The 15,898-nt window shown below is 45.3% G+C and overlaps 1 protein-coding gene across 1 annotated transcript; it reads left to right on the forward strand.

The window, feature by feature from the left end:
- The first annotated feature begins 5,311 nt into the window (after positions 1-5,311).
- On the forward strand, positions 5,312-6,973 carry GPR20 (G protein-coupled receptor 20). Its single transcript, XM_027845374.1, has one exon. The coding sequence runs from the start codon at positions 5,321-5,323 to the stop codon at positions 6,371-6,373; it is 1,053 nt and encodes a 350-aa protein (XP_027701175.1). The 5' UTR covers positions 5,312-5,320; the 3' UTR covers positions 6,374-6,973.
- Positions 6,974-15,898: the final 8,925 nt, after the last annotated feature.

A 15,898-nucleotide genomic window follows, 5' to 3' on the forward strand; every position in this document is an offset into this window, starting at 1 on the left:
GAGAGAGAGAGAGAGAGAGAGAGAGAGAGAGAGAGAGAGAGAGAGAGCGCTTTTCTACTTAATTGTCTTGCCTGGCTTGGCCACACACAGCTAGCTAGGTGATTTAGGGCAAGTCTTTGTTCTTTGACCTCCAGTTTCCCCCTCTGTAAAATAAGAGGGTTTTATGAGGTGTTCTCCAAGATCTCTTCTGACATTCTGTGAGTCTGTGAACCTCTTTGGTCATTTATTGAGCACATCAAAGCGCTCAGTCAATGTCTGTTCATTCATTCAACAGACATTTCTCAATCACCTACTAAATGCAGAGCTCCAGTCTTGGTGCTGAGGGTGATAGAAAATTTAGGAAGTTAAGGTCCTTGTCTTCATGAAGCTTATATTCTATTTGGGGAATAAGACACAGATAAAAAATCAAATCAAATTGTGTACCCAATGGAGAAGATACGGCCCCTGTCTCTGGTGACTTGTCAATGGAACTGAGAAGAAAAGAGACAAATTCAAAACAGTATGTCAACAAATGTGAGAGGTGGATAAGACTAGATAATTCCAAGGAATGGAAGGTTCACTTTGTGGGCGAGGGTTAATCTGGGAAGACTTTTTGGAGGAAGTGAGTTTAAACTGGGCCTTGAAGAATAGGTGACAGATGGTTTGGAGGAAAGGGGGAGTTAAGTATTTTAACAGAATAAAGGTATCCCTTCCATAACGCAGCTTTCCCCATCAAGGTTTCTCTGTATCTCGGGTTTGCGTAAGAATTTAAATGGGAATTTTGAGGGAGTTTTACAGAAGCCGCAGACAGCATTGAAAGGCCAGCAGATGACACAGAAAACGTTTAGAAACTCAGAAATACATAAAATATATGTATATAGTATTGTATGATATCAACATATTTTATCTTTTAATACCATAATGATTTACACTTCTCTGGTACAAAGGGAAGGGCAAAAAATTTTACACAGATTTTCCAAATTGTGGGTATGCCATGCCCTTAACCCCTGCCATGTGGAAGGGGTAACTATATAAGGTCTGGAAGGGACCACAAAGATTACGTATTCTATACACACCCCCAACTTCAAATTACAGAAGATGAAATTGAGGTCCAGGGGAATAGTGTGATTAAAAGACCAGAGATTAGAAGTGAGCTTATTAGTTTCAGGAGACAAGATGGGCCTGCCTAGAGTCCAATATCCTTGTAGAGGGGCAGCTAGGCGGCATAGTGGATAGAGCACTGGCCCTGGAGTCAGGAAGACCTGAGTTCAAATCCAGTCTCAGACCGGACATTTGACATTTATAGCTGTGTGATCCTGGGTGAGTCACTTAACCCCAATTGCCTCCCAAAAAAAACAAAACAAAACAAAAAAAAAACAAAAAAAACAATATCCTAGTAAAGAAATTGTGGGACATAAAGAGAGCTGGCCTGGCTCAGGTCAGACCACAGAGGAACTCGAATGTCAGAATGAGGAGCTTGTACTTGATGGGTTAGGAAATAGGAAGCCCCTGTAGGTTCTTCAGCAAGGGAATGATATGAAAATAATAACAATGATAACAGCAATAACAATTGCTTGCGTTGCATCTCATGGAATGTTAGAGCTGGGATGGACTATCCGGAGAGGAAAATATGGCCCAGATAAGTTAAGGGAAATTGTCTAAGGCCACAGTTAGTAAGTAGCGGAACTCAGATTCAAGCTCAGGACTTCAATTAGACAATTCCAGCCACCTTGCTCCTCATTTTTGACTGGACCCGCGATCCAAGAAACTGCCAATGAAGAAGAAACTCTCTGTGCCAAAGTAGACCAGCAACTGCCCAGCAACTGAGAGAGAATTGGCCTGAGGGCATTGAGAGGTCCCACAGCTATTGTGTCAGAGGCAGCTGGGACTTAAATCCAAGGTCTTCCTACTCTTAAGACCCAATTTCATCTACTCCAGAGCACTCCCTCTTATATGGAGCTCTCGTATTTCCAAAACACTCTCATTCATGAGCTCCATTGTTCCCCTAGGCAACACGAAGAGATGGCTAATTACAAAGTCACATGGCCAGAATAGGATTCCAATCCGGGTTTTCAGAGTCAGGGTCCGGAGATGTTTTCTAAAAGAAATGGTACTAAAGCTGACCTTTGGGAAAGGATGAAATTCCCCACCCCCCTTTCGTCTCCCTTTCACCTTCTTTATTCGCCTCTCAATAGAGCCTTTTTATACGGAATGGACTGCCTCAGAGAGGTGGTGAGTTTCCTGAAGAGGTCTTCAAACAAAGACTGGTATTGATCCTTGTCGATCATGTTGTGGATGATACCCTGTGAGGTCCCTTCCAAGTCTAAGAATCTATGCTTCTCCCAGACCACCCGCCTGGGGAAAGCAGAGGGGCCACCAGGGCTGCCTCTTTAGGCAATTTGCCTACCTTTCTCCACCTCCCCAGCCAGCCTTTCCTGGGAGGAAGGCAGGGGAGACCCTGGTTTCACTCTTTGCCCAGCATCCTCTACGATTTCTCCCTGAAAAAGCAAGAAAACTCCTTATTTGGCTGAGCTGAGCCAGCCAGGTCTCTGCAGCAATGAAGGCTCTGATTTAACCCTTGGTTTATAAATAAAAGAAGCGATCACAGGAGAAGCTTAAACACCACCAGGCAGCAACATAAACAGAGCTCAAAGTCATTCCCCGGCAGGAGGCAGAGACTCCGGGGAGTGTGGGAGGGTCCAGGAGAAGTAAAGAGGAACTGAGCAAACCCTCAGGCCCAGCTGCTGCAGGGATTCAGGCCCAGGCGGTGGGGGCCAGGAGATGGAAACCCTGGTGTTTATTTGAATGACACCCAGGCCGCCTGGGAACATGGCCCCGGATTCTTCTCAGCTGAGGCTCTCATTCCATCTGACTAGGTCTGCTCGGAATCTGGGAGAGGTCTGCTCTGCCCCTCTGTACAATCCTCAGCCCCAGTCATGGCTGCCCCTTTGGACAACCTTGGCTAGGGAGTGGAGAATCTCTCACAGAATCTAAGAGTGGAAAGAGAGCTCAGAGGGCACCTGGTCTGAGCCTTACTCGAACAAGAATCCTCTCTGGGGGCACTAAGAGGTATGCCCTTCAAGTGTGCCTGGCACCTTAGCCACTCAGTGCCTGTATTAGCTGCTTAATGTTGTTGTTGTTGTTTGGCCTTCATTCTAAAAGAGGACCATGACATCAGGAAGGTGATGCCATTACATGCAAGTGACTTGGATTTAAGTGAGGGAGGGCTGGGAAAATCACCAGCCTCACTTTCTCCTCCAGAGCCATCTGGTCCAGTGGCCAGATATAGATCAGGACAACTGGAGATGGCCCTGGATGGAGTGGGAGACTTTGGCCTTTTTAAGCTAAGGTCTTTAACAGGTCTCAGCTTGACTGAGGCAGAGTCCATTCAGTGATTAAGGCTAGGTAAGAAATGAGAGAGTGGCCTCTTTTACCTAATCAGAATAAAAATTTTTTTTAAAAATCAGTCTGGGAGGGGAGGACCCTCAGAGTTTCTGGTCAAAACAGAAATAATTGCTATAAGCACTTGTTGAATTGAATTAAATTGAAAAGGAGAATCTGATTCAGTATTACTTCTCCCCACTGCTCCTATTTCTCCTCTCTGAGGCCAAGCAGAATAATCCTAATCCTCCTTCTTCCTCACAGCCTTTCAGGTACAAGAATATTGCTATCCCTATTGTTTCTCTCCTATTTCTTTCCTTATTAAGGCTACACATTCTTAGTTCCTTCAAGTTATCCTTGTATGGCATGGTTTCCAGTCCCCTCCCCACCCTGATCTTGCTTCTCTGGACTGATTCCAGTTTGTCAATGTCCCTCCTAAAACATGGCACCCAGAAGTGAACATAACATTCCACGTGGCCCAACCAGGGCAGAGTGCAACAGAATGGTCATTGCCCTGAGTTGTAGTCTCATTTTGGCCCCAAAAAGCTATGTGACCTTAGATAAGTCACTATACCTGTGAGGTCACAGTTTCCTGACTTTGGTGCAGGGTTATGGAGAGGACTTGAATTTTAAATCATATCACCATTTGGTATGGATTTTATCTCAATTAAATAAGTTCTTTAGGGATACACTTATTCTGGTTGGCCCCAGAGGGCAGAACCAGTAGTAGTAATAGTATTTCTACAATGCTTTAAAGCTTTTTTACAACTATGATCTCATTTGATTCTCACAACAACCCTATTATCATCCACATTTTGCAGATGAGGAAACTGAGGCAGGCAGAAATTTATATGATTTGTTCAGCATCACACAAGGGGAAAGCAGGCTGTGGGTTCAGACACCAGCTCTGCCTCTGAATAGTCACATAACTGTGGGTAAATCCCTTGTACCTCAGTTTCCTCATCTGTAAATCATGGCATTAAATTAGATAATAACAGCTGGCATTCGTATAGGATTTTAGGGTCAGCAACGAGGTGGGGTTTTTTTTAACAAATATGATCTCATTTGATCCTCACAACAACCTGGGAAGGCAGGTGATATTATCTCCATTTCACAGATGCAGAAATCAAGACTTAAAGAAGTTTAGCCAGTTGCCTGCGGTCACAGAGGCAGCAAGGTTCAGAGGTCATATTTGAACCTAGGTCTTACTGATTTCAAACCCTGCCCCCCCACCCCATGCACCACACTGGATTTCCAATGATTTGTAAGGATCTCCTACGATCCTGTGTACCTTACCTTGGTTGACTGCCTGCTAGGCCTATAACTGGAATTTTTTTTTTCATTGAACTAGAAGCCATTGGGCCTGGATCTTAGTACCACCTCCACCAATGATTCTCTGGATGACCTTGGACAATTCACTTCTATATTCTGGGCCTCAGTGTCTTCCTCTGTGAAAAAGGAATAGCTAGATAAGATGCTTCATTTTTTTTTGAGGCAGTTGGGGTTAAGTGACTTGCCCAGGGTCATGTAGCTAATAAATGTCTGAGGCCGGATTTCAACTCAGGTCCTCCTGACTCCAGAGCCAGTGCTTTATCCACTACCCCACCTAACTGCTCTAACACAATAGTACTGCCAGCTTTTTTCCATGGACAAAACCAGTTGCCAGGGAGGTGAAGTTTGAGCCAGGAAAATAGTCTTACTGACTGGGGGAGAAGGCAGTCTTATGAGAGAGGGAGGACAGCTATGAGTCCTAAGAGATGGTAGCTGTGCCACATATGGGCTGGAGGAAAACTGAGAGGCTAGACCCTATCTGTCATTAAAAAAGCTCCCCCCAAAAAAATCAGCACCTTGGAACAAAACCCCATTTGCCATGTATTAGGTTCAGTTTATCTGTTCCCTGCCCCATGGGTTCACATTCCTATCCATTTCCTTACTTTTCTTCCAGGTGTCGGTTGCCATCATGCCATCCTCCTCCCCTGAGGAGTCCTCCCTTCTTGCCAGTCCTAATGCCACAACCCCAGCCAACAGCAGCATGGGAGAAAACCAGTTCTCCCATGCTTTCTTACTTTTGGACAAGGAGTTGCACGACAGCTTTCCCAGCCTGTGGGTGGCCCTACTGGCGGTCAATGGGACCATCTTCCTAGTTGGTGTGGCACTCAATGGCCTGGCCCTCTATGTCTTCTGCTTCCGCACAAAGACCAAGACCACCTCCATCATCTACACCATCAACTTGGTGGTGACAGACCTGCTGGTGGGCCTGTCGCTGCCCACGAGGTTCATTATCTACTATGTGGCTCGAGACTGCCTCAAGTGCTCTCTCGTGCACGTCTTCAGCTACTTTGTCAACATGTACTGCTCCATCCTCTTCCTCACCTGCATTTGTGTGGACCGCTACCTGGCCATCGTCCAGCTGGAGGCCTCGAGGAAATGGAGGAACCCCAGCTGTACCAAAGGCATCTGTGTCTTCATCTGGGTCTTTGCTGTGGTAGTGACCTTCTCCATCCTTTCTGTAGCAGTCCAGGGAGGCTCCTGCTGTCGCCTCTTTGCCTTGACAATCTTTGAATACTTCCTGCCTCTGGTGGTCATCACCTTTTTCACCGGAAGGATCATGTGTGCGCTGTCCAAGCCCAATCTCATGCATCAGAGCCGTGAGCGGCGAATGCGTGCTGTGCAGCTCCTCCTTACTGTCCTCGTCATCTTTCTGGTATGCTTCACACCATTCCATGCCCACCAGCTGGCCGTCTCTCTCCATCCCCAAGCCATACCCAAAGAAGCGGATCTCGTGGCCTACCATGTCACCATCACCCTCAGCAGCCTCAATAGTTGCATGGATCCCATCGTCTACTGCTTTGTGACCAACAGCTTCCAGGCCACTGTCCGGGGCCTCTTTCACAGGAGCGAGCCAGAGCAGACCAGCGGGGAGGTCATCAGCATGCACAAGAGTTCCAAGGGCTCCATCCACAATGCCATCATTCCCTACTCTCGAGCTTTGGCTGACAGGCCCCAGGTGTAGTCAGGGAGGCTAGAGCATCGTAGGAGAGGCCAAGATGATGAATGAGGTGTCATAGAAAAAGTCCTGGAATTGCAGTCACAGGCCTTGAGTTCAAGTTTGGACTCTGCTCCTGACTACCTATGTGACCTTAGTCAAGTTTTTGCTTATCTGGAGATGAAAAGTTTCCTCATTTGTGAAATAAAGGGTTGACCCAGATAAGCTGAAAGCTCATGTTAAAACTCAGATATGCTCTTTCCAACTCTGGAGCCTATGACACTACTTGGACTCTGATGACATCCTAAGGATGGTTCTAGGGTGGGGCACCCACCTCTATCCCACCTCTGCCTCCATGTGTGACCTCGGATGAGTCTCTTCAACTATCTCGGCCTTCGTTTCCTCATCTATCAAATGGGGATAATAATGCCTGACCTTTCTACCTCATAGGAGAGTAGAGAGGGTGAGAGCAACCTGTGATAACTAAGGTCATCAGATACTTAGAGATACATCTGGCCAGGGCAAATGACCACACGATTTAGCTACTTAATCGTATTCTGAAGAGTGTTTCCTGGGGACCCAGTAGTTAGCAATTATCTCTTTAGTTCTGGGCATTCCCTACTTGGTTAATCAGTTTCTGGGGATATATTCCCTATGGCTCCATAGGCCTTGGGCACAGGAAGGGGAGAATTGGGGAGGGGGGGAAGGTGAGGGGAAGAGTGGAGAAGAGACAGGAGACGAATCCAATTAAGAAGGGAGCAAACAAAAGAGAAACAGATGCATCAAATGGAGAGGGATAGAAAAGGTCATGTCAGGGTGAATATATAAAAATGTTCCCTGTGCTTCAAATTGGCACAGGACTTGAAGCTTTTCAAAAATACTTTCCCATCTAGTCCATCATCTGAGCTTTATAACAGCCTGGGAGGGCGGCAGGAAAAGGACTCTGTCTAGGGCTTAGCATAGTGCCAGGAACATAGTAAGTCCTTAATAAATGCCCATTGTTGCTGATGATGACAATTGTCCCTATTTTTTTAGAAGAGGAAACTGAAATGCAGAGAACTGGTCTGCCCAAGGTCATAGATCTCCTGGCTCCCAACAAAAAGATCCTTTTACTGAACGCGGTCACCTCCCTTCATCCTAAGCATGAGCTTCCAATTGGGGCTGTCCTACTTGATGATGGTAGCCCCCAGACTAGAGTCTCCTGTATGTGTCTCCTCTACCCACCCAAATAAAAAGAAGGAAGACCACTGAGGGAGTTCCAGGTAGGGTCTTCAGTTAGAACTTCTGACTTACCTCCACCTGCCTGGTGTGCAGAGAATCTTAGAACTGGCAGGTATACTGTACTCAACTTGGGGAGCTCCACCTATACTCATGGTAAAGTGTTTGCCCAGAAATTGATCTAGAGACTGCTCAACCCGATCTGAAACATCTCTTTGAGCTCAGTGTAAGTGGAGGGCACTTTGGAAGGGAGGAGGAGGCCTCCTTCTCAAATATGGCCTTTGAGCTGTAACTTAGATAAGCCATGCCTTAGATAGTATGGAGGCAGTATAGTAGATAGAGTCCTGCACCTGTAGTCAGAAAGACCTGAGTTTCAAATCCTGCCTCAAACATTAGCTGTATGACCCTTGTCAAGAGATATAACCTCTGCCTGCCTCTGTTTTCTCATCTGCAAAATGAAGATAATAATAGCACTGATCTCACAGAGTTGCAGTAAGGAACATATGAGATAATATATGTAGAGTATTTTATAAACCTTAAAATGCTGTATAAATGTTAGCTAGTTTTATTCTCTGCACCTATGAACTCTGACCCCTTTGAAAAAAAAATCACGTTTCTTTGATGAAGGGAAGAAGTGCTGTGGGACACACTCACTAAATGTGTCTTTTATGGAATTTAGAGCTGAAAGGGACCTTAAGGATGATTTAGTCAAACTCCTCCATTTTACAGACAAGAAAATGGAGGCTCAACAAGGCGAGAGGGACTTGTGTATCACAGCCACACAGCTAAAAGGTCAGAGCCGGAATACAAACCTAGGTCTTCTGACACTGAATCCAATACTCATTTTACTACATCCAAACCAAAGATGTTCACCCCAAAGGAGTCCACAGGGGTGGACTTCAGAGGGCTGGTGAATATGGATGGGAAAAAATTACATCTTTATTTTAATATAATTGGTTTCCTTTGTAATCCTGTGTATTTTAATTTATACATTTTACATTATTCTGTAATGGGGTCATTAGGCTTCATCAGACTTCCACAGGGGTCCAGGACAAAAGAAAAGAAAAAAAGCTCAAAACCCCTCTCCTAGTCTGTGTAGCCTCTCTAGAGAATGCTGGGAGCAAAACTCAAACCATGGAGTGAATTGGTCATCAGCTGAACCCCCCCTAAATTTGCCACAGCCCCACATGCTAAAAACCAGTGGTTCTGTTTATCGAAAGCTAATTCTTGAGAATTCTAGTGTCTTGCCCTAGGAAATTACTCCAGAAATCCTAGTCGTTTGGTGACCTCTCTAGAAGTTTCTCCTAGGTCAGAAGGGGACTTCATAGCATGGTGCATTGGAAAGAACACCACATGTGAAGTACAGAGGACCTGGGTTCAAATCCAGGCTCTCCTAATCACTACCGGCATGTCATAAATTAGAGCCTCAGCTTCCCCATCTTGTAAAACGAGGACGCTGGACTAGACAATGTCTAGGACCCCTTCCCACACTGAAGTTTCACGGCCCTGTGTTCTTCCTCTGAGTTCCTGAGCAAGGTTGGCCCTTGACAAAATGGAGACATCTCAGAGTTCATATTTAGAAATACCCACATCTCTTCAGTTCCTGCTTCCCTAGTCTTGGTGTTTCGCCCATACCCACCCCTGCATCTCAGGATGCTCAGGTGCTTTGTTCTTCTTCAAATGGGACAACCCACCTCCCAACTCAAAGCCTCTGCAATGGCTATTCACCATGTCTGGAGTGCTCCCTCTTCTCACCTTCGTTCCTGCTTTCCGTTAGGACTCAGTTCGAAACCCACCTTCTGTAGGAGGCTTTTCTCAGCCCCTGCTTGCGCCCTCCTCCACCGGCAGTGCTTACCCTCTGAGATCACCTTCCTTGGCTCTGCATCTACCTTGAATATACAATCATTTGCATGTTGTTTCTTCCATTAGAATGGGAGCTCCTTGAAGGCGGGGACCATGCTTTTATCTTTATTTGTACCTGGAGCACTGAGCACAGTGCCTGGCACTTAGGAACAACTTCACAAATGCTTGCTGATTGACTGTCTAAAGACTTCAAGAGTCTTCCAGGATCTTAAGTGTCTGAGAATCCTTTTTCACCTGAGGTGCTCAGATGAGAATGTTCTCCCTGTACGGAAGCTGGGAGATTTCCCAGTAGCCCCCACTTCACACCAGAAGGGTGGCTACCTACTTCTCCTCCTTATAAAGGTGATTCTGCCTTTGAGGGGCTGTCTAACCCTACATTTCCTCCCTGGAAAAGCCCTGTGACTCGAGGCACTGACAGATGATTCCTCCTGGTGTTCCAGTCTTCAGGAGGAGAACGTCAGAGACAGCAGAGAGCTCTCCAGAGCCAGAATCAGGGAAGTGACCCTGGCCAGCAGCTTACTTTCCTGCTCTCCGTTGGTAGAGGTACTGCCCAAGCAGGCCCTGAGACCTACAATGAGCCCCCAGGAGAATCCTGAGTTGGGGGTGGGACTTGCATTGCCTTTGGAACTGGAAAGATGCCACCACTGAGCTCTAAGAGCCAACTCCATAGGAATGAGGAAAAGGGGTGATATTGATGACGATGGAGGACGAGGACCTCCTCCCATCCAGCCCTGGCTCTGCTCATGATTTGTCATGTGACCCCAGGCAAGTCACACCTCCCTTTGGGGCTTCAGGCCCTACTTCTGTAAATGAGGGGGATTACCGTATTAGATCATCTCTAAGGCTCCTTCCAGTTTGGATGTTCTATGTCCTATGATCCCAAGATCCGAAGAATGACCAGCAGCATCAGGAAGGTGGAGGAAGAGCACTTTGGGACAGAGGGGGGGGAAATCCCTCTACCTTGTGACCTTCCACTTCCTCCTCTAAGCAGTACCCCTGGATTGCTTCATATCTTCCAGGCTGCTCTCTTACATGACCAATATCAGGACTTTCTAAACCTGTCCTAGTTCAGTATCTCATCTGCCTCCCAGTCCATGATGTAAGCCTGGGTAAGGATAAAGAGTTTGCTAGGACATGAGGTCTAGACTGGGTGAGACATCCTTTCCTCTGCTAATTAGGGCTTTCTCTAGGAGGCCAAATCACAGGCTGAGGGTCCAGGGACTCAGGTTTTAGGTATTCCTTCCCCAAGTTTAGTCTCTATCATTACCTCATGTGGGTACCCCACCTACCCCACCTACCCCACCTCCCCAGAGCAAGGCCACTCTTGCTAGTGAATGGGCTTAGCTGGGATACATTGACAAGGGGTAGGGGGATGAATGAGTTAAGTTGGTGAGGCTATGTGACAAAGTTGGTTATGGTGTCCAAGGTTAAAGTCCCATAACTCTGGGACCTGGAATCTTGTAGATTCAGGTAATATCAGAATTGATAGTAACCTTAGAATGGAAGATCAAATACACAAACATACACATGCATATATATGTATACATATGTATGTATATACAACCATGTGTGTGCCTGCATATGTGTGCACATGTATATACATGCATGTGCACATCTATGTATATGTATATATAATTATAGAGCTGGAGAGAACTTTAGAGCACAGAATATTAGACAATAGTTTTTTGGGTTTTTTTTTACTTGGGAAGAACCTTAAAATATAGAATTTTAGAGCATAGACTATTAGAGCTAAAAGAGATCTTAAACATGGAATGATAGAATATAAAAACTTGGAGTTGGAAAGTGCATTAGAACATAGAATATTAGAACTATAAGAAACCCTAGAGATTATCAACCAGGGATTCTTGATCTGGGGCCCATAAACTATTTAAATATATATATATATATATATATATATATATAAATACTTATTTCAATATAATTGGTTTCCTATGTATTTTATTTTATTCCATTATTCTGAAAAGGCTCCACAGACTTCACCAGATTTCCCAAAGGCTCCATGACACTCAAAAATGGGGCTAAGAACCTCACTCTAAATGTCTTGACAATGAATGGATATGAATTCTAGTCCAACCTGCAACTGGTAGAATACCTGCATTGCTTCCCTTCCAAGCTTGGCCCTAGCTCCAAGTCCTATATAAGGCCTTTACTGATCTCATAGGCCCTGGTGTTCTCTCCCTATTGAAAATGCTTTACATTTCTTGGTACATATGTAGTATTTACCTATTTGTGTACAAGTTCTATCCCCTAGGAGAACGTAATCTCCTTGAGGGCAAAGGTTATTTTGTTCCTGTCTGTGTATCCCCGGTGCCTAGCACAGTCCCTCACCATAGTAAGCATAGGAAATCATGTGGGTTGAGTTGAATTGAACACTTCATTTTACCAAAGAGAAAACAGATACCTAGAGAGGGGAAGTGATTTTTAGAGGGTATTAACAGCAAGCACAGTGGTATAGTCAGAACTAAAACCCAGGTCTCCAGAGGCCCAGGCCAGTCAGTACTCTTTCCACTAGGCCAGAAGGTGATAAGTATTTGCAAACCACTACCCCTCTCCCCATCCCCAAACTTTTTTTTTTTAGTAGAAGAAAATGTCATGTATATTTATATCAGATGTAAACAATTTCTGTAATGAGATGTCCTGAATTAAAGCTGTTTATTCTGACTGAGTGGCCTCTGCTTCTGGGGCTCTAGGCAGGTCCACTGGGCCAGGCTCAGCAGGGCTGGAGAGCAGCAGGTTGTTCCTAGAATGTGACCAGGTCGATGTGACCCAGAGAGGCCCTAGGTGGGGGAGAGAGGAGAGCGGCCTACAATTGGACACGCTCCCAAATAGGCCCGGGCACACAAACATTCCTACACATCTGCCTATGTCCTGGGACTCCTACTCTCACATGCATACATGCATGCATGCGTACATACATACACACATGCATACATGTATACTTAAATGCTTTTAGAGAAGTGCATACAGACATAATCGCATATACATGTCACACATCATAGATAGGAAAGACTTTAGAACATAGGATGCCAGAACTAGAAGAAATTATTAGATTTAGGGTTAGAAGGGATAGTCCAACCACCTCAGTTTACAGAAGGTAAATCTGAAATTAGGTGACTCACCCAAGGTCACATAAGTAGCAGAACCAGGGTTTGGACCCAGGTCCTCTGACCTCAAATCCAGTGCTGTTTCTACAATGTTACAGTGAGAACACTCATGTCTTAACATATGGAATGTGATATGAATGTCAGCTGAAAGTGACCTTAGAACACAGAATGTATTAATGTATGTATTAATGTAAATAAGGGAGAATCATTGCCATCATAGACTCACTCTCATATATACTTAGATGCTTTGGCTCTGGATTTTCTTGTTCTCTAGCCATTGTCCCCCTTACCAGTCCAATAAGTGATCTCTTTCCCTATTTGGAGACTAATAGGGTCTCAGAATTGTGCCACTTAGATATTTCACATCTGCCACAATGCTCTGGCATTACTGTCCCCAAAACTGGAATTACTCTATAGGACCCAGTGCGCGCTCGCTCTTTATTTCATTTTTTAATTTAATTTAATTTTTTGGCTAAGCAATGGGGTTAAGTGACTTGCCCAGGGTCACACAGCTAGTGCAGTCATTCTTGCTGGTTGGATGCACAGCCTAAGGGTGTGCTGGAGTTCCTGCCTGCCCTAGCTTCATTAATTCTCACTCTCCTGAAGCTTCCTAGATTTAGTTCTATTCTAATGGGCAACCCAAGTCTTCCAGGAATCTACTTCCCATTGGAAGAGAGGGGATCCCACAAACATCTGGGTATCCAAATCAGAAACACCCTCCGGTTCCCAGAAGTCTACACCCAGACAATCCCCACAAACACATCCACTCACTCAGACTCCCTTAGCTTTCATGCAATCCCCTCACTTTCTACTCTGCCTCTGAATCACCTTCCTATCTATTCACTCCAAGAACAAGGCTACCTCTCTATCCACACTCTGTATCCCAAGTACTTTACCTCCAAGGCTGGTCCTGCCTACTCATCTGGTGACTGGTTCCAGGAGAACATCCCCAATGGCATGGTACCCAGCTCATAGTAGGTGCTTAACAAATGCTTGTTGATTTGACTTATTGACTTTTAAAGCCTGAGGAGTAATCACAACTATAGTCACCTATATCTGATGCCTCTTCAGGGTCTTTGGGGGTCCCAGAGAGAGGAACATCCAGAATTCCCTCTCCCCATCTCCCTACTACCACCCACCATAATGAACTTTATGACATTCTCTCAGTGGTTCTTACAGTCTGAAAGTTTCCCATATTTCACATGTTTATAAAGGTGGATTCCATTTTGGGCATCATATATCTCTTCGGTCAACTCTTTGATTTTTATCTCTTCTTACTCTGGCTTCTCTCTTCCACATCCTTCTATTATTTTCTGATGTTGAGCATCGTACATCTTATGGTAAGCCTTTGATATATCTTCCCCCCTCCTTACTCTATCCACTATAGCTTGACTAGATGAGGGGTTCTTAACCTGGAGTCCATGATAACCCCAATGGATTGTACAGATTTGTATAGATTTCAGGTGGTTGATGAAGTTGGAGGAGGAAAAATTCCATCCTTAATTTCACTAGCCCCTAATTGAAATTTACCATTTCCTTTGACTATGAATATAATAAACCATTATTTTGAGAAGGGGTCCATAGTTTTCCCCAGACTGCCAAAGGGATCCATGTACACACACACACACACACACACACACACACACACACACACACACAGAGAACCCGGAAACAGATGAAGTTGCTCCTTCAAATTCTAAGTCTTTTCTTTGTTTGTCTTTTAGAGGCAATCGGGAGTTAAGTAACTTGCCCAGGGTCACACAGCTAGTTACTGTCTGAGGCCAAATTTGAATTCAGTTCCTCCTGATTGGAGTGCCAGTGCTCTATCCAACTGCATCACCTAGCTGCCCCAAGTCTTTTCCTTTGAGGGTATCTTCAACTTCTATTTGAACTCCCTCCTCTCAGCAGAGAGATGGTAGACTATAGGTAAAGAATGAGGCATGCATTGTCACACAGGAAAAATTTCTGTATTTCTTTGTTTATGGGGGGGGAAGGTGGAGACCAATTGGAAAGTGACTGATTTAAGAAAAACATTTATTTAATTAAAAATATAAAACAATCCTGCTTTAAGCTACTGAAAAAAATCCCAGCCTCTCCTCTAGCACTTCCTTCCTATTGAGATTTCTCTATAGCATCACCTGACATTGGGAAGCCTATCCCTCCCCTCTGGCAGACAGAATGCTTCACCTCTCCTTCCCTCCCCTGGTCATATGTTGGAGTAGTAGTAGCCTCACTCCCTGATGACTTTGGACTTGAAAGAACCCTGAATGTCATCTCAGGCCTCAATGCTTCAGGCCTGGTCTCAGAAAAAAAGAAATTGCAAAAGTCTCCACAGTGGTGGAGGGCATGGGGAAGAGAAAAACCTACTGCCTGATTTAGTAAGGTAAACAACCTAGCCCTTTGTATCAAAAAGAAAAAAGGAGCCGTGGAGACATGAGCAGACTCAAACTACTTTACCTTGAGGACTTGAGACCTCATCTGGGCCTCCCTAGAGATCTGTACCCTTTCTATCCCCTATCCAGACCTCAGCCCCCAAAGCACCTACTGGCTAGATGACCCTGCGCTTCATAAAAGAAACCGTGGCCATCTTGTGCCTTACAGTACCTGAAGTGGGACACCTGTCTATTTCCACCACCACAACCACACACACCCCTACCTTGGGCCCAAAACAAGGATATTTGTCCCACAAACTTACAATTGTCTTCTCCCCCTTCCAGATCACGAACAGTGAAGCATTCCACACTTTCTTTTCCAGAAAATCTGCTGCTTGCTAAATCCTCAAAGAGTACCTGAAGCTGCTGAAATGCTCCCTCCCTGCCCCCTCAACACTGGCTCCGATGGAGTTCAAGGGATACTGTCAGGGATGTACTCATTAATTTTCCCCTAAATGTACCCTGCCTCCTACCTCCTGGATTACTGTAGAGGACAACACCATCCTCCCAGTCCCTCAGGCTCACAACCCAGGAGTCATTTTGAATCCCTCACTATCTCTCACCTCCCATATCCAAGCTATTGCCAAAGCCTGTGGATGTTACCCCTGCAACATCTTTCCAATACCCTTCTCTCCTCCCCCTGCCACCACCCCTCAGGTACAGGCCCTCATCACCTCACATCTTATTATTGCAATAGCCAGCTGGTAGGCCTGCCTGCCTCAACTCTCTTTCCAGTCCAACCTATCCTCCAAAAACAGCCACTAAAGTGATTTTCTTAAAGCTCAGGTCAGACCATACATCACACACACCCCCCCAACCCCACTCAATAAACTCTGGCTTCCTGCTGCTTCCAGGAGCAAATGCAAAATGCTCTGTTTGGCATTCAAAGCCCTTCCTAACGGAGTCCCCTCCTA

The sequence above is a fragment of the Vombatus ursinus genome, unplaced genomic scaffold (genome assembly GCF_900497805.2).
Source record: "Vombatus ursinus unplaced genomic scaffold, bare-nosed wombat genome assembly UNPS02005236.1, whole genome shotgun sequence".
NCBI lineage: Eukaryota > Metazoa > Chordata > Mammalia > Diprotodontia > Vombatidae > Vombatus > Vombatus ursinus.